Source organism: Phyllobates terribilis, unplaced genomic scaffold, assembly GCF_046119375.1.
Source record: "Phyllobates terribilis strain yellow unplaced genomic scaffold, ASM4611937v1 Scaffold_52__1_contigs__length_9100884, whole genome shotgun sequence".
Taxonomy (NCBI): Eukaryota; Metazoa; Chordata; class Amphibia; order Anura; family Dendrobatidae; genus Phyllobates; species Phyllobates terribilis.
In genome coordinates this window covers 6,093,437-6,121,167 of record NW_027362812.1, presented here as the reverse complement: position 1 = coordinate 6,121,167, position 27,731 = coordinate 6,093,437, and the positions used below count along the sequence as shown (strand labels likewise).

General features: G+C 47.6%; 1 protein-coding gene across 1 annotated transcript in view; it reads left to right on the top strand.

Annotated features, from left to right (window-relative positions):
- LOC141191743 (microtubule-associated serine/threonine-protein kinase 3-like) overlaps positions 1-26,991 on the top strand; it is a 49,786-nt gene extending 22,795 nt beyond the window's left edge. Inside the window, exon 8 of the mRNA XM_073661671.1 lies at positions 26,900-26,991. Coding sequence (XP_073517772.1) covers positions 26,900-26,991 — 92 coding nt within the window. The remainder of the gene's footprint in view (positions 1-26,899) is intronic.
- Positions 26,992-27,731: the final 740 nt, after the last annotated feature.

The window sequence follows — 27,731 nt, the reverse complement described above, 5'->3', positions numbered from 1 at the left end:
CTCCTGGACGCCCTGAGGAGAGGAGAGAGCTCCATCACTGTAGAGGGGAGGGAGGTTGATCTGTCTTTCTGGATAGAGAGACATGGTCTTTCAGCCTTCCGAGATAGAGGGGCAGAGACTGTCTGGTCTCTGCCGACAACGGGGCAGAGGAGTAACCGTAGGAACGTGGTCCGTCTCCAGTGGGTAAGCAAGGATGCCTGTCCTGATAGGTCGAAGGTGGTTGAGCTCCTGCTGGGGATGGGCTTTGCGGCATATGACATCTTTGCCTTGATCCATCCCTACGGGACCTCCTACTTTGATGTCAGCTTCGTGAGACCGGAGGGCCTTGAGCTTTTCTGGTCTCGCCATGAGCTGGCTCGGAGTCGCCCTGAATGGCATGGTCTCTTTCCCCTGGCAATAACCCGCCAAGATTCAGTCAGGAAAGTGACCGTTTTGACTAGTAACGAGTCGCTTTCCTGTATGGACATTACCACCTGGGTGAGTCGATACGGAGAGGTCACCAATATTCCCGAAAAGAATCTGGATGACCATGGTATCTGGTCAGGGGCCTGGACCTTCATGGTGAGATTGAAGGTTTCGGGAAACACTGTTACCCATATCCCCTCCTCAACCTTTTTGGGGAGGGATAGGATCTTGATTTTCTACCGGGGGCAGCCTAAGGTCTGTCACAGGTGCGGTAGTCCCACACACTTCAGTGCGCAGTGTACCACCCAGAAATGCGCACTGTGTGGGGACCTCGGTCATCTTGCTGCTGCCTGTCGCAGGATTAGGTGTAACTTGTGTGGTGACCTCGGTCACCCGTTCAGTCGCTGTCCGCGTTCCTTCGCCAATGCGGTCCTGAAAGCGGCGAGTGCGGGACAGGCGAAAGCTGGAACTAATCTTGCCGGTGAAGGGACCAGTAGGGGCGGGGGAGGCAGGGAACCGGTGAGGAGCAAGCTGCCGCCATCCACCATCAGGCGGCAGGAGAAGCGCCGTGGGGACAGGGGGCAGGGAGTAATGTCCCTAAACTCTGACCCAGGTACTTCACTTGCAGCTGAGGATCCTAAAGACAGTGAATTGAGCGAGGAAGTCAAGAGACTTGAAAGGGAAGAGCGAAAGGACGCCACGTCTTCCCAGGAACCCTCTTCTGGTGACAGTCTAGATGAGGGAGAGGGGGAGTGGTCACAGAAAAAGAAAAAGGGTAACAGAAAAACGGCCAGAGGTAGGAGGGGGACCAGGTCTCGAGCTGCCTCTTTGGAGTGCGACCCCTCTGACTCTCTGGCCGTGATCCAAGCGCCATTGGAGGGTTCAGCCACCCCCCCTCTGGTGGATCTCTCCAACCGGTTCGGGGCTCTCCAGGACCTCCCTCTGGAGGGGGGAAGTGGGGACCCGGGGCCGGAGGTTGCGGACAAGGTGGTTGGGGCTCAGGAGATGGCTGGGTCTTCCTCTCGGGGGGCAAATACAAAGCCCTCTGGGGGGACGACTAACCCAGGACCACCAGACGAGGGCAAGAATGTATGTAAGGAGAGAATGGACGAGTCTGTTTGTCTTAAGCGCACTAAAAACCCGTCATTATCGGAGGAAGAGGTTGGGACTGTCAGTGGTGGGAAGAAAAAGGCTATCTAATTCAATTAATCATGATGGCGGCACCCACCCCGTTGACGCTGGCAACTATTAATGTTTGCAGCATAAAGTCAGATGCGGCAAGGTACACGGCCTTTCATTTTCTCGGCCAACTTGACGCCGACATTTTGTTTTTGCAGGAGACCAGGTTGACCGATATATCAACCTTGCATAAAGCAAGGCGGGAGTGGAGGCATGGGCCCTCCTACTGGTCTCTTGCGGCCGAGCCGTATAGCGGGGTGGCGGTCCTTTTTAAGACCGCAGCGGTTGAATGCAGACGAGTGATCAAATTAGAAATGGGGAGATGCTTGATCCTAGATGTCTCCATGGGGGGACATGAGCTTCGGCTCATTAACATCTATGGTTCCCAGTCCAAGTGGGACCGCAAATGTCTCTTCCTGAAGATCAAACCTTTTTTATTTTCGAGTCGGCAGGTGGTCTTCGGAGGGGATTTCAACAATGTCACGAGATCCTGTGATAGAGGAGGTTCCGGAGACCGGCTGGCTTATGACTGCGTCGCGTTAAACAGGATAGTGAGTGAGGCTCGCCTGGTGGATGTCCACATCCGGCACAACCAGGGCGACACGGGATTCACCTTTTTTAGAGGTAGTCAGTGCAGGTCTAGGCTAGATAGGTTTTATTTGAAGGAGGAGGCCGTCTCTTCACCGTTGTCGGTTGTGGAGGTGGAGTTCTCCGATCACTGTTTGATTATGTTTTCTCTCAACGTTACAGAGACTCCTCGGATGGGAAGAGGCTATTGGAAGCTGAATTCATCACTCCTTGAGGAAGAAGCTGTAAGACGGTCTTTTGAGGAATTCTTTCAGAGCCAAGTACCATTGCTGGGCCTAAGTAACACTAAGTCGGAGTCGTGGGAGATGTTCAAACATCGGGTGGCGAGATTCTTCCGGCAGCTCTCGAACCTCAGAAGCCTGAACAGGGATCGCCTGTATCAGAGCCTGAGGAGGAAACTCGAGCATCTTGTCTCGACTGGAGGTAGCCGCGAGGAGATCTCCAGAGTGAAGTCCTTGCTGAAGAGGTGTCAGTACGATAGGCACGCATCTTTGGTTTTCGAGAGGGACTACGGGAAGTACTGCTCGCCCGACCCTTACAGAAACTGTAAGATGTCAGTGAATAGTAAGATAGTGACGGGGCTGGTGGACAGTACGGGGTCCCTGAGAAGGTCCAGATCAGGGATCTTGGAGGTTGTCAGTTCCTACTACTCGCACCTCTTGGGAAGGAGGGAGCTTGATCGTGACGGGATGTCGGCTTTCCTGGCTGAATCTGTTCCTGAGCCAGGGGCTGACCTCTCGCTGGGCGATTTGGCAGAAGCGATCAAAGAAGAGGAAGTGAGACTGGCGATCGATGGGCTTAGGCCCAAAAAGTCGCCAGGTCCGGATGGCTTAACATCCGAGTTCTTTAGGACCTTTAGGGACTCTTTGGTCCCCCTCTTGACTCAGGTGTTTAACAAGTGTCTCTCCTCGGGCACTCTGCCGAGATCATTAAGGAGGTCAGCTTTGATCATTTTGTCAAAGGGTAAGGATCCGTCACGCATTGAGAACTGGCGTCCCATAGCACTTCTCAATGTGGACAGGAAGATTTTGGCTAAGATACTTTTCAACAGGCTGGTGAAGTTTGCACCCCGGCTCCTTTCGGAGGTTCAGCACTGTTGCGTTCCTGGCCGTAGCACTTTTAGTGCTGTTCTAGGTGTCCGAGAGGCCGTGGAGCAAGGCAGGGCGGGCCTCTGGAAGGGGTTCTTGCTGACCCTGGATCAGGCAAAAGCCTTTGATCGGGTTAACCACGAGTACCTCTGGTCCACTCTTTTGAGGTATGGTCTGCCTGGAGGGTTTGTGGACTGGCTTAAGACCTTGTATGCAGGGGCTAAGACTTTCCCTCTGGTGAATGGGTGGATTGGACGACCTTTTGGGGTAGGATCCGGTGTCCGTCAGGGCTGTCCTCTTAGCCCTTTGCTTTACGCGTTTGCGATCGATCCCTTCCTCAGAAGGATCGATTGTAGACCGTTGGCGGGGGTGCGGATTGGCGGGGCGGCGCCGGAGGCTATCCTGAGGGTGGTGGCCTACGCGGACGATGTCACCGTCTTTGTTTCTTCGCAAGAGGAGGCAGCAGCGGTGATGTCAGAAGTGGAGCGCTACTCGGAGGCATCCGGGTTCAAGGTCAACCAGGATAAGTGTGAGAGTCTCTGGCTGGGAGGCGGAGATCCCGGGTTTGATCTTCCGGACACCCTCCCCGAACCCCAAGAACATGCCAAAGTCCTGGGCATCGAATTCGGCCAGGGTGATTACCCCACGAAAAACTGGGAAGGCAGAATCAAAGGTGTCGCCCAAAGAGTGGACCAATGGAGGGGTTGGTCTTTGACCCTGAGGGAAAGGGTTGGCCTGTGCAAAGCTTTCCTGCTCCCCTTGCTAATCTACCTGGGCAGCGTCTGTGTCTTGCCAGAGCCTCTCTGGACACGGGTCTACAGTCTGTTCTTCCAGATGTTATGGGGGAACAGACTGAACCTAGTCAAGCGGGAGGTCACTTACCGCACGAGGAGACTAGGGGGTTTGAATATGGTGAACCCCGTGGTGTTCCTAGTGAACACTTTCTTGAGGGTGAACGTGGCAAACCTCTGGAAAGAGAGGGCTCTTCCGTGGGTATTCTCCTGCAAGGGATGGTTTCAGCCTTTCTTCCAGGAATGGGAGACAGGGGGAAGATTGAACGATCTTCGCATACCACACGGGCATCTCCCGGCTTATGTTACCCCGGTTCTGAAAATGATCCGCCGGTGGGGTCTGGGAATGTGGGAGGTGAGGTCCCTCCCGAGGAAACTCCTCGATATGAGGGTCTTGCTTTCTCGTTTTCAGAGTCCATTGGCCCTCAAAGACTGCCCAAGTCGGGATCTGGAGGTTGGGTTGAGTTTGTTAAATTCTAGCAGGATCCCTGAGAAGTACTGGGACTTGACTTGGCGCTGCTTCCATGGTAAGCTGTATGTGAGGGACAATTTGAAGTACAGGAGCTCCGAGGACAGGAATTGCCCCCGTGAGGCTTGTGCTAACGTGCTGGAAAGCATGGAGCACTTCCTGCTTCATTGTCCCTTTAATACAGAGGTGTACAACAGGGTGGGGGCTTCCATTGGTTGGCCGCGGCTGGCTACTCTGTCCTACGCCGGGTGGGCCTATGGAGCGTTCGGAGACCTTGGGAGAAGGGACCGAGACACTTTATTCATAGTCAGCGCAGTGGTCAGGTATTTCACGTGGAACGCACGAGTTTTAGTCTCGACGCAGAGTAAAATCCTCCATGTAGATGAAGTTTGTAGGAACATCCTAGGTGACCTGGTGAAGGTACGTTCTCTGTAGTATGAAAGACTGGGTGCCCGGAGGGCGGCCCGTCTCTGGAGGGGCTTTTCCTTCAGGGTGCCTTAGTCCGGTAGTACTCCTATATCCTGGTGGTAGGCTCATGTCTTTCCACCCTAGATTTTTGTTTTGTATTTCTGTCTCCTGGATAGAAGGTTTGCCGGCATTGAACTTGAGCCTTGGATGGTGAGTGTGTAGGTTGTGTTCTGTATATATTGTATATAATGTATAATAGGGGGTTTTAGTTAGGTTGGTTGGGGGATTTGGGGGGGTTTTCATCGGCGGTGATAAGAGGACTGATCTGGCCTGGTCCAGGCACCGCCTGGGGAAAAACTTTGGGGCCTGATCCTAGCTCGGAGTAATCCTGAACTTTGTGGCCAGAGCTGGATCAGGGGTGGCGGGATAGTTAGTGTAGGTCTGTGTTTTATGTATATATTAAAAATTACAAAATAAAAAAAATATATATATATATATACAAAAAATATACAAAAAAATATAAAATATATAAAAAAAAAAAAAAAAAAAAAATTGTTCATGTCACTATTGTGTATATTGTTATTTTTGGTTTTCTGTGGTGTGAATGAGGTGCGGTAAGGGTGTGACTAAGGTCAGGCAGTGGGGCCAGTAGGATAGTGTTAGTTTCCGGTTGTATATACGTTATATTAGGTTTAGTGTTTTATTGTATATAATCTTGTATATAGGACGGTGTTTTATGTGTATATAGGACGGTGTGAGCGTTGTGTGGGATTATATATAGTAGTATGAATGAAGCTGGTCCGGGGGTTTTATAGGTTTTATAATATTTATTTCCTGTATATGTATATATTCCTGCGATGATTTATTTTGTTTCCATTTTCTGTGATTTGTCGTCTTGTTTTGTTCTTATGTTCGGTGTCCTGTAATGTATTATTGTTCTGTCATGTACTGTACTTATTCTATCAATAAAAAAAAGACCTGCAGTGTATATATACAGAATAATAAAGATATTGAGAATTACACCCAATATACAGGACAAGAGAAGTGGTACTGTGCAGTGTATATATACAGAATAATACAGATACTGAGAATTACACCCAGTATACAGAACAAGAGAAGTGGTACTGTGCAGTGTATATATACAGAATAATACAGATACTGAGAATGACACCCAGTATAATATACAGAATAATACAGATACTGAGAATTACACCCAGGATACAGGACAAGAGAAGTGGTACTGTGCAGTGTATATATATACAGAATAATACAGATACTGAGAATGACACCCAGTATAATATACATAATAATACAGATACTGAGAATTACACCCAGTATACAGGACAAGAGAAGTGGTACTGTGCAGTGTATATATATACAGAATAATACAAATACTGAGAATGACACCCAGTATAATATACAGAATAATACAGATACTGAGAATGACACCCAGTATAATATACAGAATAATACAGATACTGAGAATGACACCCAGTATAATATACAGAATAATACAGATACTGAGAATTACACCCAGTATACAGGACAAGAGAAGTGGTACTGTGCAGTGTATATATACAGAATAATACAGATACTGAGAATTACATCCACTATACAGGACAAGAGAAGTGGTACTGTGCAGTGTATATATACAGAATAATACAGATACTGAGAATTACACCCAGTATACAGGACAAGAGAAGTGGTACTGTGCAGTGTATATATACAGAATAATACAAATACTAAGAATTACATCCACTATACAGGACAAGAGAAGTGGTACTGTGCACTGTATACATACAGAATAATACAGATACTGAGAATTACACCCAGTATACAGGACAAGAGAAGTGGTACTGTGCACTGTATACATACAGAATAATACAGATACTGAGAATGACACCCAGTATAATATACAGAATAATACAGATACTGAGAATTACACCCAGTATACAGGACAAGAGAAGTGGTACTGTGCAGAGTATATATACAGAATAATAAAGATACTGAGAATTACACCCAGTATACAGGACAAGAGAAGTGGTACTGTGCAGTGTGTATATACAGAATAATACAGATACTGAGAATTACACCCAGTATAATATACAGAATAATACAGATGCTGAGAATTACACCCAGTATACAGGACAAGAGAAGTGGTACTGGGCAGTGTATATATACAGAATAATACAGATACTGAGAATTACACCCAGTATACAGGACAAGAGAAGTGGTACTGTGCAGTGTATATATACAGAGTAATACAGATACTGAGAATTACACCCAGTATAATATACAGAATAATACAGATACTGAGATTTACATCAGTATACAGGACAAGAGAAGTGGTACTGTGCAGTGTATATATACAGAATAATACAGATAATGAAAATTACACCCAGTATACAGGACAAGAGAAGTGGTACTGTGCAGTGTATATATTCAGAATAATACAGATACTGAGAATGACACCCAGCATAATATACAGAATAATACAGATACTGAGAATTACACCCAGAATACAGGACAAGAGAAGTGGTACTGTGCATTGTATATATACAGAATAATACAGATACTGAGAATGACACCCAGTATAATACAGATACTGAGAATTACACCCAGTATAATATACAGAATAATACAGATACTGAGAATTACACCCAGTATACAGGACAAGAGAAGTGGTACTGTGCAGTGTATATATACAGAATAATACAGATACTGAGAATGACACCCAGTATAATACAGATACTGAGAATTACACCCAGTATAATATACAGAATAATACAGATACTGAGAATTACACCCAGTATACAGGACAAGAGAAGTGGCACTGTGCAGTGTATATATACAGAATAATACAGATACTGAGAATTACACCCAGTATACAGGACAAGAGAAGTGTTACTGTGCAGTGTATATATACAGAATAATACAGATACTAAGAATTACACCCAGTATACAGGACAAGAGAAGTGGTACTGTGCAGTGTATATATACAGAATAATACAGATACTGAGAATTACACCCAGTATACAGGACAAGAGAAGTGGTACTGTGCAGTGTATATATACAGAATAATACAGATACTAAGAATTACACCCAGTATACAGGACAAGAGAAGTGGTACTGTGCAGTGTATATATATATACAGAATAATGCAGATACTGAGAATGACACCCAGTATAATATACAGAATAATACAGATACTGAGAATTACACCCAGTATACAGGACAAGAGAAGTGGTACTGTGCAGTGTATATATATACAGAATAATACAGATACTGAGAATGACACCCAGTATAATATACAGAATAATACAGATACTGAGAATTACACCCAGTATACAGGACAAGAGAAGTGGCACTGTGCAGAGTATATATACAGAATAATACAGATACTGAGAATGACACCCAGTATAATATACAGAATAATACAGATACTGAGAATTACACCCAGTATACAGGACAAGAGAAGTGGTACTGTGCAGAGTATATATACAGAATAATATAGATACTGAGAATTACACCCAGTATACAGGACCAGAGAAGTGGTACTGTGCAGTGTATATATACAGAATAATACAAATACTGAGAATTACATCCACAATTCAGGACAGGAGAAGTGGTACTGTGCAGTGTATATATACAGAATAATACAGATACTGAGAATTAAACCCAGTATACAGTACAAGAGAAGTGGTACTGTGCAGTGTATATATACAGAATAATACAGATACTGAGAATTACACCCAGTATACAGGACAAGAGACGTGGTACTGTGCAGTGTATATATACAGAATAATACAGATACTGAGAATTACATCCACTATACAGGACAGGAGAAGTAGTACTGTGCAGTGTATATATACAGAATAATACAAATACTGAGAATTACATCCACTATTCAGGACAGGAGAAGTGGTACTGTGCAGTATATATATACAGAATAATACAGATACTGAGAATTACATCCACTATACAGGACAAGAGAAGTGGTACTGTGCAGTGTATATATACAGAATAATACAGATACTGAGAATTACATCCACTATACAGGACAAGAGAAGTGGTACTGTGCAGTGTATATATGCAGAATAATACAGATACTGAGAATTACATCCACTATACAGGACAAGAGAAGTGGTACTGTGCAGTGTATATATACAGAATAATACAGATACTGAGAATGACACCCAGTATAATATATAGAATAATACAGATACTGAGAATGACACCCAGTATACAGGACAAGAGAAATGGTACTGTGCAGTGTATATATACAGAATAATACAGATACTGAGAATTACACCCAGTATACAGGACAAGAGAAGTGGTACTGTGCTGTGTATATATACAGAATAATACAGAAACTGAGAATTACATCCACTATACAGGACAGGAGAAGTGGTACTGTGCAGTGTATATATACAGAATAATACAGATACTGAGAATTACATCCACTATTCAGGACAGGAGAAGTGGTACTGTGCAGTGTATATGTATTTCACCCAAAATTGTACTAATAAAAGCATCATCTAGCCAAGGCAAAAATAAGCCGTCACACAGCTCCAGTATATAGAGAAAATGTCCAGTGAACTGTAGTATATAGAGGATGTGTCCCGTGTGGTGTAGTATATAGAGGATGTGTCCTGTGTGGTGTAGTATATAGAGGATCTGTCCCATGTGGTGTAGTATATAGAGGATGTGTCCCGTGTGGAATAGTATATAGAGGATCTATCCTGTGTGGTGTAGTATATAGAGGATCTGTCCCGTGTGGTGTAGTATATAGAGGATGTGTCTCTTGTGGTGTAGTATATAGAGGATGTGTCTCTTGTAGTGTAGTATATAGAGGATGTGTCCCATGTGGTCTAGTATATAGAGGATGTGTCCCGTGTGGTGTAGTATATAGAGGATGTGTCCCGTGTGGTGTAGTATATACAGGATCTGTCCTGTGTGGTGTAGTACATAGAGGATCTGTCCTGTGTGGTGTAGTATATAGAGGATGTGTCCCGTGTGGTGTAGTATATAGAAGATCTGTCCCGTGTGGTGTAGTATATAGAGGATGTGTCCCGTGTGGTGTAGTATATAGAGGATGTGTCTCTTGTGGTGTAGTATATAGAGGATGTGTCCCATGTGGTATAGTATATAGAGGATGTGTCACGTGTGGTGTAGTATATAGAGGATGTGTCCCGTGTGGTGTAGTATATAGAGGATCTGTCCCGTGTGGTGTAGTGTATAGAGGATGTGTCCCGTGTGGTGTAGTATATAGAGGATGTGTCCCGTGTGGTATAGTATATAGAGTATGTGTCCCGTGTGGTGTAGTATATAGAGGATGTGTCCCGTGTGGTGTAGTATATAGAGGATGTGTCCCGTGTGGTGTAGTATATAGAGGATGTGTCCCGTGTGGTGTAGTATATAGAGGATCTGTCCTGTGCGCTGTAGTATATAGAGGATGTGTCCCGTGTGGTGTAGTATATAGAGGATGTGTCCCGTGTTGTGTAGTATGTTATGCACACGCCTGGGCTGACTGGCATGTGCGTGATTTAGTGATTCCACTTTGCCATGAACCGGAGAGTGCCTGGAGGGGCGTAGCTAAGTATCAACCCGATCCGGCCAAGTTCGCACGACGGCTAACGACGCCGTGCACCAGGGAGGAACCGAGCAGAGAGACCAGGTGCTACTCCAGGCCAGATCCCAGACACGGCTGTTGACCCACACCGGGGAATACAGGAACAGGCGGGTTAGGCTTGCACACAGACAGGTGGGTATTGGCATGCACGGCTGGAGTGCAGACAGGAGGATACTGGCAGGCACGGCTGGTATGCAGACAGGAGGGTACTGACAAGTGTGGCTGGCGTGCAGACGGGGAGGTACTAGCAGGTTGGAGCACAGGCTGGATAGAGTCCAGTACAGACTGGGATACAGGAACAGAACCGCAGATGCGGTAGACAAGCAGAGCAGGGAGAAACCTCCAGAGCGGTGAGCAAGGCAGAGCAGGCAGGAACCGCTGGAGCGGTGAGCAAGGCAGAACAGGCAGGAACCGCCGGAGCAGTGAGCAAGGCAGAGCAGGCAGGAACCGCCGGAGCGGTGAGCAAGGCAGAGCAGGCAGGAACCGCCGGAGTGGTGAGCAAGGCAGAGCAGGCAGGAGCCGCCGGAGCGGTGAGCAAAGCAGAGCAGGCAGGAACCGCCGGAGCTGTGAGCAAGGCAGAGCAGGCAGGAACCGCCGGAGTGGTGAGCAAGGCAGAGCAGGCAGGACCCGCCGGAGCGGTGAGCAAGGCAGAGCAGGTAGGAACCGCCGGAGCGGTGAGCAAGGCAGAGCAGGCAGGAACCGCCGGAGCGGTGAGCAAGGCAGAGAAGAGGGGACAGGGCTCTGTTCACACGGAACAGACTGGAAGGGAAAGGCAGAACCAGATATACACAAGATACTTGCAATGAAGTAGAGAGTGGACTCTAAACTCACAAACGGAAGTACAGCGACAACGAGTAGGAGTTAGGTGCAGGTTCAGACTCTGCAGAAAAAGGGAAGGTACGGACATAGAGAAAAACAGGTAACAGGCTTGGAGAGTGTTCAGACAGGAACTGAGTGTTCAGACAGGAACTGACACTGCAGCGAGATACAGGAGCGAGTCTGGGTATGCGGCCCCCAGAATGGCGGACAAACAGGCTAGAAGACACAGATAACAGGTCTGGGTATGCGGCCCCCAGAAGGCGGGACGAACAGGCTAGGAGAGTGTTCAGACAGGCCTGGGAATACAGCCTCCAGGAAGGCGGACAGGCAGGAAAAACAGAACAGGACCTGGCACATCAGGCAAGAAGCCCTCTGAGGATAAGAGTTGCTCAGGCACCAGCTTCAAGGTGGAGCTGGTTTAAATATCCAGTGACAGACAGCAATAGGCTGAGGACGCATTAGGGGTGTGCCCACAGCAGTTACAAAAAACAGGAAGTAACCAGGCCGCTGCCCTAAGCAGTCAGAGCAGAGACAAACAGACAGCATGAATAGAAGCCAGGCTAGCAGACTGGACTGAAGATCAAGTTTGCAATCTTGCATAGTGAGAGATGGTACACCATGCAAGCCCGCCACCAGGTATGTTACAGTGTATATAGAGGATCTGTCCCGTGTGGTGTAGTATATAGAGGATGTGTCCCGTGTGGTGTAGTATATAGAGGATGTGTCCTGTGTTGGTGTAGTATATAGAGGATGTGTCACATGATGTGTAGTATATAGAGGATGTGTCCCTTGTGGTGTAGTATATAGAGGATCTGTCAACTCTCCTGTGTGGTGTAGTATATAGAGGATCTGTCCTGTGCGCTGTAGTATATAGAGGATGTGTCCTGTGTGGTGTAGTGTACAGAGGATCTGTCGGCTCTCCTGTGTGGTGTAGTATATAGAGGATCTGTCCCGTGTGGTGTAGTATATAGAGGATGTGTCCCGTGTGGTGTAGTATATAGAGGATGTGTCCCGTGTGGTGTAGTATATAGAGGATGTGTCACATGATGTGTAGTATATAGAGGATGTGTCCCTTGTGGTGTAGTATATAGAGGATCTGTCAGCTCTCCTGTGTGGTGTAGTATATAGAGGATCTGTCCTGTGCGCTGTAGTATATAGAGGATATGTCCCTTGTGGTGTAGTATATAGAGGATGTGTCACATGATGTGTAGTATACAGAGGATCTGTCCCGTGTGGTATAGTGTATAGAGGATCTGTCGGCTCTCCTGTGTGGTGTAGTATATAGAGGATCTGTCCCGTGTGGTGTAGTGTATAGAGGATCTGTCGGCTCTCCTGTGTGGTGTAGTATATAGAGGATCTGTCCTGTGTGGTGTAGTATATAGAGGATCTGTCCCATGTGGTGTAGTATATAGAGGATCTGTGCCGTGTGGTGTAGTGTACAGAGGATCTGTCGGCTCTCCTGTGTGGTGTAGTATATAGAGGATGTGTCACTTGTGGTGTAGTATACAGAGGATGTGTCCCGTGTGGTGTAGTATATAGAGGATGTGTCCCGTGTGGTGTAGTATATAGAGGATGTGTCCCGTGTGGTGTAGTGTATAGAGTATCTGTCGGCTCTCCTGTGTGGTGTAGTATATAGAGGATCTGTTCTGTGCGCTGTAATATATAGAGGATGTGTGGCGCCCTGCTGCGCAATAGTACCACAGATCCTAGAGGGGTGCTTGGACGGATTTCTCCACAAGAGGCCCTCAGAGCATACACACACCTCCACCCTACCTCAGACCACCAGAAAGAGCACGGATAGGGACATATATATACGGAGGGTGGAGTTAGGCAGTCAGAACAGAGCAGGAAGCTCCTGCAAGTACAGCCTGTGAGTCTGCTGCAGCCACAGAGCAGAACAGTCTAGTTGTGTTCTAGTGTAGGCTCAGACTCAGAAACAGGTCTGCAGCCAGTTCCTGCAGGAGTCAGTCTGCAGAGGTAGGCCAAGCTAGACTCAAGTAGCTCAGGTTAGTGAGCTTAAGGTGTACCAACGCCATAAGGGCGGTGAAGCGCAGCCTGCCAGCTGCTAGTGTGTATAGCCTAGTGAGGGCCCCGAGTAGGCTGAAGGCTAGTGGAGTGAGTAGCATTGGGGGCAGAGGAGCTGTACAAGCTCACCCCAGAAAAATATACCGGACACCGGGTCCGCGTCTACAGGGACATATATTCCCCTGTAGAGACAACCGGATTCCCTGGAAGACTTTAGGTCCCAGGATCACCCAAGAGCTGATACGTACCAGAGCCAGGAGTCACGGAGGCCCCGCAAGCAGGGAGTGTGAACTCCAAGAGAAGGCCCTATCAGAAGATCAGACGTTGCAGGACAGTGACAAAGTTAGGCCTAGCTCCAGGCAGGTCAGAAACTTACTACACAAAGGCAAGAAACAGGAGGCCCTATACCTGCTCACTGGGGAGAATCCTGATATGCACCCTTCACCCTATAGTGCTCCGGAATGTGCCTGAATTTCCACCAGTAAAAGGTACTGAAGTGAACTGTGTGTGCTTGCCAATCCTTCTTCAGACCCGGCTGGGTCCCCTCTGTCCTGCATCCCTACATTTACACTGCCCTGAGGCCCAGCTCCACCTGTGGGGAGCTATACCACCCAAGCTGCCTTAACACCGGCTTCAGCGAACTGCCGCAGCGCTGGTGATCCTCACCAGACACCACAGGTGGCGTCACAAACTTTCACATAATTATCCACCTTTTTAAATAGAGGCCCAGGGTACGGGCCCAGGAGCCGACTACCGCGACATCCCCCAAGGCCAGGCATCAAGGCCCGGGCGCCAAGTACATCCCCATCCCCTGGGCTCGTCATCTCTTTCCTGGCGTCACGAACAGGATAGCGTGCCCGCGGCTACGGAAGGAGTTGTGCCCGTTGCCACCGGGTACTTTATTCACGAACTGTATAGTGTACTGTGGCGAAGATTGCCGCCATTGTTACGTCACTGTGCGAGAAGAAGGGCGTAACCACGCGAAAACTAGGAGGCGTACCTGTGTAACCGCGCGAAGTCTCTGACACGCCCCACGCATTGACGCAGCATCAGGTCCTGGCAGGAAGCCCCAACGCACGCTCTGACATAAGACGAGAAGCGACGCAAGGTCCTATCCGAAGACTGTCACCTGCAGAGCTGCGGCCTACAGAAAAAGAAGGTAGGCCACGGTTCGCTAGGGGGGTGCCAGGATGTCGCAGGAGCAGCCCGATACCGGGGTCCGGGTCGAGAACCCCGATGATCCCACCGGGGATGACGCCGCGCGGGATCGAGCAACCGCCCCATCAACAGGGCCTGTAGCGCCTATCGTACCATTGACTTTACCGTACATGCCGGGAGCAAAGTGGCTCCCCCAGTACAGCGGCAAGCCAGACACCCTGTCGGGATTCAAGCGAAAAATATGCAGCATACTGGACATGTATTCTATGATGGGCAAACAAAGAGCTGCAGTTGTTGTGGGACAATTGACTGGTGCTGCAAAGAGAGAAGTAGAGACTTGGTCGGCCACAGACCAGGAGTCAGTGTCCGTAATCTTCAAAAAGTTACAAACTTCTTTGAGGACCGCACTGAGGCAGACCTCCAGATGAGGTTCTACCACTGCTCACAGAAACCGGTGGACAGTGTTCGGGACTATGCCTGCCGTTTGCAAGGGGCCCTGCGGGCTCTGAAACAGGTCAGTCCAACCAGCATAACCGATGAAAGTAAAATGCTAAAAGAACAATTTGTCCGGGGACTGAGGTCCCAAGAGGAGAGCAGGACTGTGCGTTGGTGGTCCTTGGATCATCCAGATGCTACCTTTGACACCCTTAAGGACATGGCTATAAAGGAACTGCAACCCCTGGAAACAGCAGATACTGCTATACAACATTACCAGGGTAGGGCCACTCCAACGCCCGCAGCACCCACCTTTTCCCCGCTGGCTGATGAAGCCAAAGTGCAGGCAGCGCCCCCTTGTGAGCTGGACAGTCTGGGCTCAGAAGTGCGCCAGCTGACTAAAAACCTGGCCACTGTGATGAGTGCCCTGCAGCTACGGACGGAGCCAGAGACAGAGGGAAGGATCCTGCTAGCCGACTGCCCTGAGGATGTCCCCTGGATGAGAGGAAGGAGGAGGACGCTGCCGCCCCGGAGGAGGACAACGCCGCCCGGGAGGAGGACAACGTCACCCCGTGGAAGGACCAACAACCAGCGCCACCCTCAACGAGAGTTTGTCTGCCACCGCTGCCAGAAGGCAGACCACACAGTGCAATTGCCCTTTAAAGGAGCAAACCCTGGGTCCGAGGGCCAACACCCAGAAATAGACTCAGCAGGCCCCTCAGACTGGCACAGCAGGTTCGTGGGAGGAAGACCTTTCCTGTCCATAATCCTGGACAGCATTGAGATACCTGCCCTGCTGGACACTGGATCTCAGGTAACCATAATGCCTGATGCCCTTTACAAGAGATTCTGGTCCATGGACAATCGCCAACCCCCAGATACAGATTTCTCCATTTATGCCTCTAACAACCTCCCTCTTAACCTAGTCGGGGTTAAGGATGTGGCGGTAAAGGTGGGGAGAGTGGAGCTGAAGGACCAGGGGCTCATTGTAGTAGAGACTCTCTCTGATGAGAATGGACTGTATATGGTACTAGGTACTAACATTGTTGATAACTGTTTGGAGGAAGTGGTGTTTTTACTCCAACAGCTCGCTGACGTCGCCAGTCCGGGGCAGAGGAGAGCCCTCCAGAAGGAGATTCGAGCCCTGATGTACCACCAGCAAGTAAAGTTATCCGGTGGTGAGATTGGTAATGTGCGGGTAACAGACCCGATACCCATTGTGATTCCTCCAATGAGTGAAATGCTTATATGGTGTAGAGCAGCAATAGGTCTTAAAGGACAGAGTTACCAGGCAGTAGTAGAACTCCTTAGCTCAGAGCACAGACCTACACTCTTAACTGCCAGAGGGGTAGTGGATGTACGCAATGGGAGGGTGCCCGTCCGTCTTCTCAACTATGGGGAAGACGAGGTCAGATTACCACGATATACCACTGTTGCCAAGTTACATGCTGTAAATAACAACTCCATCCACACGGTGGAGTCCTTAACCTCCCCAGACCAAGTGGAGGATAATGACCCGGCAACCCAGGTGGAGGACTGGTGTCAACAGATCCATGTTGGGACAGACACCACTCCAGCTCACCAGAAACAGGGGGTACCCCGGGTGGTTCAAGATTACGCGCAGGTATTCAGCAAGCATCCACTTGACTTTGGAAGGATTAAGGGGGTACAACATCACATCCCCACAGGCAACCATCCTCCCATCAAAGAACGGTACAAGCCTATACCACCAGCACACTACCAGAAAGCCAAGGAGATGTTGCACGACATGAAAAAGGCAGGGTAGTAAGGGATAGTTGTAGTCCCTGGGCAGCTCCCCTAGTGTTAGTCAGGAAGAAGTATGGAAGCATGAGGATGTGTGTAGATTACAGAAAAGTAAATCGCATTACACATAAAGATGCATACCCTTTACCACGAATAGAGGAATCCCTGGCTGCCTTAAAGTCTGCAAATCAAATTACTTTTCCACACTTGACCTCACTAGTGGGTACTGGCTGTGGCTGTGGCTGTAGCTGTGGCTGAGGAGGATCGGGAGAAGATGGCCTTCACCACCCCGATGGAACTCTGCGAGTTCAACAGTATGCCTTTTGGACTCTGCAATGCCCCTGGAACGTTTCAGAGATTGATGGAGTGCTGCTTGGGACACCGCAACTTCGAGACTGTGTTACTATACCTGGATGACGTGATTGTGTACTCCAAGACGTATGAGGACCACTTGAAGCACCTGGCAGAGGTATTTCAGTCACTGTCCCAGTATGGGATGAAGGTGAAGCCCTCAAAGTGCCACCTGCTCAAGAGAAAGGTACAGTACCTGGGGCACATTGTCAGTCCAGAGGGAGTGGCACCAGACCCGGAGAAGGTCACTGCCATCCAGAAATGGCCGGAGCCGAAGAACCTCAAGGAGGTACGTCAGTTCCTGGGACTAGTAGGATACTACCGGAGGTTTGTAATAGATTACACCAAGAAAGCAGCGCCTCTGCAAGACCTCCTGGTAGGACAGTCCCCCCAAAGGCAGAAATCCCCCATTCCACTGGGGTGAGGAGCAAGCCGAATCATTTCAAGAGATGAAGGAGATACTGACAGGCGACGAGATCCTAGCCTACCCTGACTACAGCCAACCGTTCCTGCTGTATACTGATGCCAGCAATGAAGGATTAGGAGCTGTCCTAAGTCAGAAGCAGAATGGCCTAGAGAAAGTGATAGCCTATGCAAGCAGGAAGCTCCGCCCGACTGAGAGGAACCCAGAGAACTATAGCAGCTTCAAGTTAGAGTTCCTGGCCTTGGTCTGGGCCATCACTGAAAGGTTCAAGCACTACTTAGCCTCCAGCAAGTTCACTGCCTACACTGACAATAACCCCCTGACTCATCTTGAAACAGCCAAGCAAGGAGCCATGGAACAGCGATGGATGGCTCGGCTGTCCAATTACCAATTCACAATTAAATACCGGGCGGGCCGCAAGAAAGCCAACGCCAATGCCCTGTCCAGGATGCCTCACCAGTCAGACACAGAAGAAGAAATGGATGACCTGGAGGAGATTGAGCTACCTGCCTTTCACCGGAATGGGATGATCCACGAGTAACGAGCCTTCAGGAGGCAGCGTGGTAAGATGTTAAACCCTTTGCCTCACCACAGCTGGAAGGAGACCCAGGACAGCGACCCGGTTGTCAGCCGTATCAAGGAGTTGATAACCCAAGAAGGTTCCTCCCTGGAGAAGGATGCGTCTCTCCAAGCAAAACAGCTGTGGAATGAGAGAAGCCGGCTGTTCATCTATTGAGAGAAGCTGTGCCGGAGGTACGTCAATCCCAAGACCCACAAGATGGTATGGCAGATAGTGGTCCCCAAGATGGAGATCCAGATGGTGTTGGAGGCCTACCACGATCAGGCGGGGCACTTTGGCTGGAAAAAGCTAGAAACCCTGCTAAAGTGTCGATTCTACTGGGTGGGAATGCGCAGCTCCATTGAGAAGTGGTGCAGAGACTGTGGACCCTGTAGCCTCAGAAGAAAAGACTACAGCAGCCAGAAGGCGCCCCTGCAACCCATCAAGATGACTTGACCCCTGGAGATCGTGGCCCTGGACCATGTCAAGCTGTCACCCAGCAGGTCAGGGTACTCCTATGCCCTGACCATAGTGGATCACTACTCCAGGTTCCTGGTGGTTGCCCCTGTCAAAGACCTGACAGCAGAAACAGCAGCAAAAACGTTCCAAGCATATTTCTGCAGACCCCATGGATACCCTGAGCAGGTGCTGACAGACCAAGGCCCAGCCTTCGAGGCCGAGTTGTTCAAAGAGTTCTGCCATTTGTATGGGTGTAAGAAGATAATAACTAGACCGTACCACCCCCAAACCAATGGTCTCTGTTAAAAGATGAACAACATTGTCATCGACCTGCTGAAGACCTTACCACTTGAGGAGAGAAATCAGTGACCAGACCTACTACCTGACCTGGTAGATCTGTACAATCACATACCTATGAGTTCCACCAATTGCACTCCAGCATATCTCATGCGAGCAAGACCAGGAAAGTTGTCCATGGACCTGGAGCTTGGTGTTGTAGAACCAGAAGCAGATATGTCCACTGAGGACTGGGACACATCCAGACAGGAGCAGTACAGAAGAGTACAAGCCTGTGTCGAAGACAGTCTCGCTAGGGTGAGGGACAAGCAGGAAGCCCACTATAATAAGAGTGCGCCAGCAGAACCCTTCACACCAGGAGAAGTGGTATTGAAAAGGAAAAGGAGAAACCACAAACTTGATGACCAGTGGGAGAGAGAACCCTACACTGTGTTGAATTCAAGGTTTGATAACAGGAAGACGTGTTTGATTAGCAAAGATGAAGGAAGAACAACTGCAATGGTATCTAGAGACCACCTGAAGTTGTGTCCAGAACTGCTAAAGCCCCAAGAAGTGCCTCTCATCACCCCGGAGGAACCTGAAGAAGCAGTAATCCATACTGATTTAGGAGATTTCCTGGCAGATTGGCCTCAAATAGGAGGAGCAGTCATAATCCCAGTACTCCACTTCTTTCGACAGCCAGAAGACCCTACCACAGCAAGATGAATCTGTAAGTGCTGCAGAAGAGCCTAGTGCTGCAGAAGAGCCAGCTCAAGAAGAATTCCCGGATGAAGCATCCCCGGCAGGAGCAGAGCAAGAAGGCCCAGCCAATGGTGAACTTGCCAGGCCCAAAGGGAGGTTAAGGCAGTTTTTCAATACCATCACTAGTAGAACAAATCGGGTAACTGACAACACAGATACCACACATTCTATGAAGACTCCTTTATCGTGATTAGTAATTCTTCTATATAAAGTAAATGACATGTGGGAGTATGGTGATGATTACCGCACCCATCCTTCTAAAATAATTCCAGTGCAGAAGAACAGCATGTAGTCTGACCTGGGTATCAGGGGTGTATGAAGGATAGCCAGGGCCCCGCGTGGCCCCCCCCACGTGACGGGTCAGAGGTCACCATATACCTGAAACATTATTATTGAAAAAAATAGCTGCCGAGTGAAACTAACCTAAAAAACATCCATTAATCTAAAATTTACCTTCAGTTAAAAAAAATACTTTACCCATAGTATTGAACAGACCAACTTTAATATGTAATCAAGTCTCTTGCCAATTTTCACAAGGTTTTCATATCAATAGTGCAACAAACACAGAATACAGTAGAAAACATTAACAATATAACACTTCCATTACAACAGAAACATCAGTCATTATATCTAAAAGTGTCAAATGCATAACAATAAATAAATATATATTTTTCAAAAGCTGTCAGAACCATAAACTGTAGAAGCAAAGTATCCTCTCACTAAGCCTAAGCTCCAGCATACCAGATAGTTTGGGGTATGTTACTTGCTACATTTAATAGGTTAATTTGAACTTTAACCAAGGGATGTTAGTAAAGATTTGTCTCTGGAAGTGTCACCCATTTCCCCTGTATGAGGTTGACCAACCAAACTGGAGGCATGAAGGAAAAAAAAAAGAAAAACCAACAGATTAAGGCAAGACCTCACCTTTTCTGAGTAATATAAGACTCATGTTTAAAGCAATACTGCAGTTTTTTTGTATTACGGCACTGGAGTAGAGCCACTAATCTAAGTTCCCTGCCCCTAGTCTCATCCTTACCAACCGGCATCTTCATCTGTATTCCGTGAGTCTCCTGACGTTCTCCAGCAGTTTGTGACCTGCCAGCTTGCTCCAGTGTTTGCTGGCCTATCAGGAAGTCATAACTCAATTTAAGCCCATGAGATCCAGAACAAGGCCAGCAACAGGCCCCCACACTTACACTGAGAGCTTCTGACCATTACTTCAGGTCAGTCCAAAGTTGCAGTCAAAACATGGCTGTGGGACTGAAGCAACGCTGGGAAGAGCTGAAGACAGTGGCTAGTAAGTATAATAATAGGGTTAAGGGACCACTAGTTTCGTTGCACCACTCCAGCGCTGAAATAAAAGAAAACAAACCCTGGAGTGGGGCTTTAACCAGGTGACAAAACTGTCACTAGCAGTGATTACTGTGCAGGCGGAGGAGAGCAGAAGTGTGTGATTCCATAAACTGCTCTGCATCTATCTCAGGCTGTGTGGAATAATGCCCTGGTACCTGAGGTAGATGCTGAGCGCTGTATGTGACATGTGCTGATCGGACACTGCAGCTCTCATCTCAGTACTGTCCTGCTGCCGTGAGACAAGAACTGTAATGTGCCATCAGCACTTGTAACAAACAGCGCTCAGCATTTAGCCCAGGTGCCTGAAAGTTATTCCCCAAAGCCTGGGATGGATGCAGAGCAGTATATAGAATCATACACCACTGCACAGCAATCAATAGAAGGCAGATTTTATTTTTAACTAGTTAGACATGAGTATTATATACAGAGAAAGCCAGCTCTCATATCGTCTGCGATTGTGCGCTTTATCCTCTGCCTGACACCTCCTGCACATTATTGGGTAACATCATACAGGGAAAAAAGTAAATGCCCCCTTAGTTGAAGGGGAAATTGGCATAAAGTTTACAAGTAATTATAAAAACTAAAAATGGCTGCTGTGTCAGTCTGTGTGTTTTGTGAGTAACTTACAGTTTGGCTGGTACTTTGAAGAGGAAACACACGATGGTATGTGCTGTGCTTGAATTTTCAATACCTAAAAGAAATGAGGCAAAAAATAATTTTTCTTAACATCTGTTTACACATATACATAGTAAAAGTCATCCTTCAACCTTAAAAAATAAGTCCATCTAGTTCAACCCATAGCCTAACATGCTGATCCAGAGGAAGGCAAAAAAAACCATGTGGCAAACACTAAGCTCCACATTGGGGAAAAAATTCCTTCCTGACTCCATACGACAATCAGACTAGTTCCCTGGATCAACGCCCTATCAAGGAATCTAGTATACAGTGCTGTGCAAATTAATTGGGACAAAGCCAAAAAAAAACCATATTTTTGAATATGTAAGAATAAAATGTTATAATGCACTGTTACATACTAATTTTAGTAAGAAATATGTCCTCCTTTAGCAGATATGAGATTTTCAATGCGTTTTGGCATTGATTCTACTAAGTTTTTGCATAAATTCTTCAATTCTTCATCATGGAACCACACTTGTATGGCACTGTTTATCATGCGTTCTTTGGTTGTACAGTCCATTTTGCCAAGACGTCACTTCACAATGCTCCACAAATTTTCTATAGGATTTAAGTCTGGTGAATTGCCAGGCCAGTCCAGCACTTTTACTTTATTTTCTTCCAGGAATTTCTTCACACACTTGGAATTGTGGCATGGAGAAAAAGTACACTAAACCACTCCTCACAGAAACAAGCTCTCAACTGAAGCTGAGGGGGCAGCTAGCTGTTATTTTCTGACTAAAACCAGTCAAACCACATTTTGTTACTCACGGTTGTACACTCACACCTGTTCAAAAAAGTTAAAACTGGTTTGAATCAGTGACTGGTAACCAACTTACGATTTTACTTAAAAAATGCTTTGTCCCAATTAATTTGCACAGCACTGTATATAATCTGTAATATTATACTTATCAAGAAAGGCATCCATGCCCTTCTTAAATGTTAGTAGTGAATCCCTCATTACAACATCATGCGGCAGAGAGTTCCATAGTCTCACTGCTCTTACAGTAAAGAATCCACGTCTGTGATTATTATTAAACCTTCTTTCCTCCAGATGTAGAAGATGCCCCCTTGTCCCCGTCTCAGGCCTCAGAGTAAAAAGATCAGTAGAAAGGTCTTTGTACTGTCCCCTCATATACTTGTACATAGTAATAAGATCACCCCTAAGCCTTCGTTTTTCCAAACTAAATAACCCCGAGTGAAATTGATAAGAAAGTGTGTGTCATATGCGAGTGTACTTGAGAAACACTTACTAGAAAGTCACTGGATCTCTGCTTTGTCTTTCTCCAAGAGCTTCTTGGTCCTGACACGTGTTCCATTGATCAAAGCATGAGAGAAGTTCCTGCAGACAAACCCTGAAAAACATAATGCGAGTCAGTTCTGACCAGATTGTCATCTACTTTTCTCAGAACGTCTACTTCTACTTCTCTTAACGTGAGAAAATGGCTGTGGATTTTTAACATTTCTTTTACTTTGTTAGTCCCCTTAGGCAACTTGAAACTGAACGTTAGATCACTTGTCTATATTCAAAAGTACTTTTGCATTGCTACATATAAAATCACTATTGCCTGTGAAGCCCAACCACAGAATGACAGTGGCATGTGAAGAGAACCTAGTATGTCCATATCCTCAAACGCTATTGACGCGCCCCCTGGGCAGCGGGGTACTCGCCAACCGGGCCTTGATGGATTTGGGGGATGTCACAGTGGCTGGCCCATTCCGTGACCCAGGGTGGTCAGTCCAAAAATAAAAGGGGGGATAAAAATGTAAACCAAAAAGGGGAAGTAGGGTAGGTTTGTAAATGTTCGTGACGCCACCCGTGGTACCCGGTAATGACTACTGGCGCTGTGACAGTCCTCTGAGGCCGGTGTTCCGGGCAGCTTAGTTGGTGCTACTCTCCACGGGTAGAGTAGGCGTCAGGGCAGTGTAGATGTGATGTAGAGTGGTGGCGGGTGCTGTGCCGCTGTAGAAAGAACAGGCAGAGATAGCGGTTGAAGTCATCCGAGTCTTTACTCACTTTTTATCAGCTCAGAGCTTCTCTCTGCTGTCACACGGCGAGCTGCGGCCGCCAGGGTGGGGCTCAGCACTTTCCAGGTAGTTCAGGAGCACCTGCCAGGACCCCGCTCTAGTGTGTTCCTCTCTTGCTCAACTTCTCCCGCCGTGTGTTCCCCACTGAGTCCCGTACGGGTGCTGCAATCTCTCTATGGGCAACGTGTAGTTCCCGGACCGACTGGGCGCCCTTTTTGGTGACTTGTGGTGAGGCTGAGGCGTAAGGCTGGGTCCCTCTGGGTAAACTCAGATTAAGGCATACAGGTGGCGACTCCGCTCCATCCGTATCCCCCTGGGATCCACATAAGCCTCCGGATTCTTCCGACAGAGACGTGAAGTACAAAGTCAGATTGGGGACCGGTTACCCCTCTTGCGGCCGGGTCCCTCTGGCTAGGCCAGAATAAGGTATGCAGGTGGTGGCTCCGCTCCGTCCATATCCCCTGGGATCCTTTCGCCTGTGGAGCTTGACTCCTCTGCTCCCCTCCTGGGCCTCCTACTCTCAGGACCCTGACCGAGACAGAGCCTACAGCAACTCTGCCCTGCTCCTCGTCTCGAGGCCTGAGACCGAGGACCGTGGACCCTCAGCTGGCTGCAGCGTTGTGCTGTCTACCGACCAACGACCCACAACCAAAGACAATGATACCAAGATGGCCTCCATATATATATGATCCAGCTAAGTGCTCAAAATAAATGCTTCCTCCACCCTCACTCACTACATGGTTCCCCCCAACTCCTCCATTCCGGCCCAGGGCGGCACTATGGTGCATATAGGCCCCCTTCAGAACTGGAGTGGTGTAGTGTTGAGTGTGTGTTTGGGGTCCTGTATGGTACTTCATCCTTACCTGGAAGAGGAGATATCACACCCTTAAGTGGGGTGCAATAATTCTGTGGCGACTGAGCCCGCAGGGGTGCCACATTATTGACCTGCAGTGCAGGTTAATAGTATAGAAAAGTGCCCAACCGCTGTACTGAACGTGCAGCTCATGGGAAAAAAATGGAATTTAAATCATTCCAAGAACCTTTACTGGCCTTCAGTCATACAGGTGTGTACAAAGCATCTACAATTGCAGCCCATAGGACTGCGAGTGGCTCCTGCAAGCACGTGTGACGCTCACAGCCCTCCCTGGGAAGATGGGGGGGTACTCGGAGCCGGGTCAGATGTTGGGGGATGTAGCCGTGGCCTGGACCCGTTCTGTGCCCAGGGCCGTCACATTAAAAGATTTAATGGGCTTTCAGGGTTGGTGTTAATCGAGTGGTTGTATTGACTACACCACCTGTGGTGCCTGGTGATTCTCCACCAGCTCTGCATTCAGTCCTCTGAAGCGGGATGTAGCGGCAGCAGAAGATGGTACTACTCCCCACAGGCGGAGCAGGGCCTCAGGGCAGAGAGGACAAGAGGATGGGAGCTGTTGTGGAAGATGTTGTGCGGTGTAGTGCGGTGCCGCGTTGCAATAAGAAACCGGAGGCCATAGGGGTAGTCTTCCAAGCTTTACTCACGGTAGAATGCTCAGCTGCAAGGCTTCTCCCTGCTCCTCACGGCGCGCTGCGGCCACCAGGACCGGGGTCCGACAACCTCCGGGTAGTTCAGGTGCTTTGGTCAGGACCCCGCACCAGAGTGTTCCTAGACTTTCCTACTAGGTCCTCTCCTGTCCGTTTGTGGTGCGTGTACTAAGGCCGGGTCTCCCTCTGGACTATGCACAGAACAAGGGTACGGGTGGCGACTCCGCTCCGTTACCCGGTGGGATCCACTGAGCCTCCGGGCTTCTCTGACTAAGACTTGTAATGACAGAGTCAGATATCGGGGGCCGGTACCCCTTTTGCAGCAGGAATCCCTCAGACTAGGCCAGAATAGTGAGGACAGGTGGCGTATACCGCTCCGTCTTCATCCCCCTGGGATCCTTTTGCCTGCGGAGCTTTACTCCTCCGCTCCCCTCCAGACCTTCTTAAGTAAGGACCTTGACCGGGTAGAGACAGCCGTTAACTCTTGCCCGTTCCTCGACTCAAGGCCAGAGTTCGAGGACCGTGTCCCCATCAACTGCAGGTTCACACAGAAAGCCACGTTCAGCGATGAAGATCACAATCAAAGACCTTGAACTTAAGATGGCTGGCTATTAAATATGAATTTAGTACGTGTAACCTCTAAGTGTATCCTCCACCCTCACCCACTACTAGGTTCCCCCTTACTTTGGTTCCCCCATCTCCACTTATCCCGGCTGGGGCAGCACCCTGGTGCCTTAAAGCCCCCCTACAGGTGGGAGAGATGTAGTGTTGAATGCAGAGGTGGGGTCCTGACAGCTGCACTATCCTTACCTCGAAGGAGAGATACCACACCTCATTAAAGAGATGCAGTACCCCTTTGGCGACCGAACCCTCAGGGGCGCCACACACGCCCTGGCACTTTGACTGATAGCTGACTCTACAGTGATGCACTGCATCGCGAGAGGTCAAATTGCTAGGGTGTGCTTACAGCAGTCACTCACATGTATGACTGAAAACCGGCAGTTCTTGTGATGAAGTCTATTTCTCTCTTCTCATCTCTCAAACAATCCTGCTATTACATATAGACGCTCAAAAAAATTAAAATATCTTCTGGTAAACAGCCACCTGGGGGGGCCAGCAGCTAAGGGTTTATTTGGATCCAAGGGCCCAAGCTGGGGCTGCCACCCATGTGGCTCTTGCGTGGCGTGCCTCAATATAGAGTCTACGAAAATCTTTACAAATTCAAATGGTACGAAGCAATATAAGATTACTCATACCATCACATGTACCACAGTTGGGGTGATCTACTGTGCAAAATGCCCTTGCAACAGAATATATGTAGGCCTTACATCAAGAGAACTCCGAAGAAGAACTAGAGAACGCGTCTTGGATATCAAGGCAGCAAAAGAAATTTACAATGTGGATGAGCTCAAGACATTACCGCGTCACTTTATGAAGTTTCATAACAGTGACCCTTCTGGTCTCCAGTTGAGTGGTTTTGATAGGGTCTACCCAGGCACTAGAGGAGGTAACTGGAAAAAAATCCTGGCACAGAAGGAGGCAAGGTGGATCACTGTGTTGAACACCTTAACCCTCCATGGTCTCAATGAGACAAATAGTTTTGTTTCATTTCTTTAATATTGTTGGGTGGTTCCTAGTGGAGTGCATTGTATTATGGTCATTTTACTTTTAATCTTATTTTAATTGTTTTTATTCGTTTATACTTACGTTTTCTTCTTTCCTTCTCTTCTTAGTTCTTTCGCCTGACGTTTGCTATTTTTCAGAGTTGGTCATCTTCTTGAGCGTCATCATCACCAGTGCATTTGAACCTCTTTTAATATTTTAAAGAATTTAAATATCTTCTAGTAATATATGTATAATGTCATGCATTTATGTGCCCCATGCCTTTTTGTTATATAAATATATTTTTCATCTCATCATATTTTTCACTATATATTCACTAGCACAATTGCACTGTATGGGTCATATTATATGATAAGTGTCACACTATCCATCATATATCATAGATATATAATTTTTCATATGATATATATTCTCCTATAACATTTTCACGTTATTATCTCATATACGTCCCTGGTATCCTGTTATTAATTTCCAGGGCAGGTCCTTGTTAGCTAGTGGACTGAAAAAAAGGTAATTAGCTCATATCACCTGAAACTCACAGGAATCCCAGGCTCACGGATTAGTGTCCAGCATACACTTGTAAGGATATATAGAAAAAGTAAAATCCGGTGCCACAAGCGATAAATCCTTTATTCCAAAAATTAAAAATCACATGTCCCTAGGAGGGGAACAACTGGACGCGTTTCGAGGACACAGCCCCTTAATCGTCAGTATACAAATGAATTAAAAAACAACACATTTATAATAAAAACTGTGACCACCCCTAAGCATGTGTGATAGATTAGTATACACATTAGGATATTAACTCCTACTTAGACAAGATTTGCGTGCAACAAATTCTCATAGAATATACAGACAGAGTTAGGGGAAAAAAAAAACAAAAAAAAAACTTTTATGTAAATAATTTGCCATATAGATGCACAGAACAGAATATGCATATAA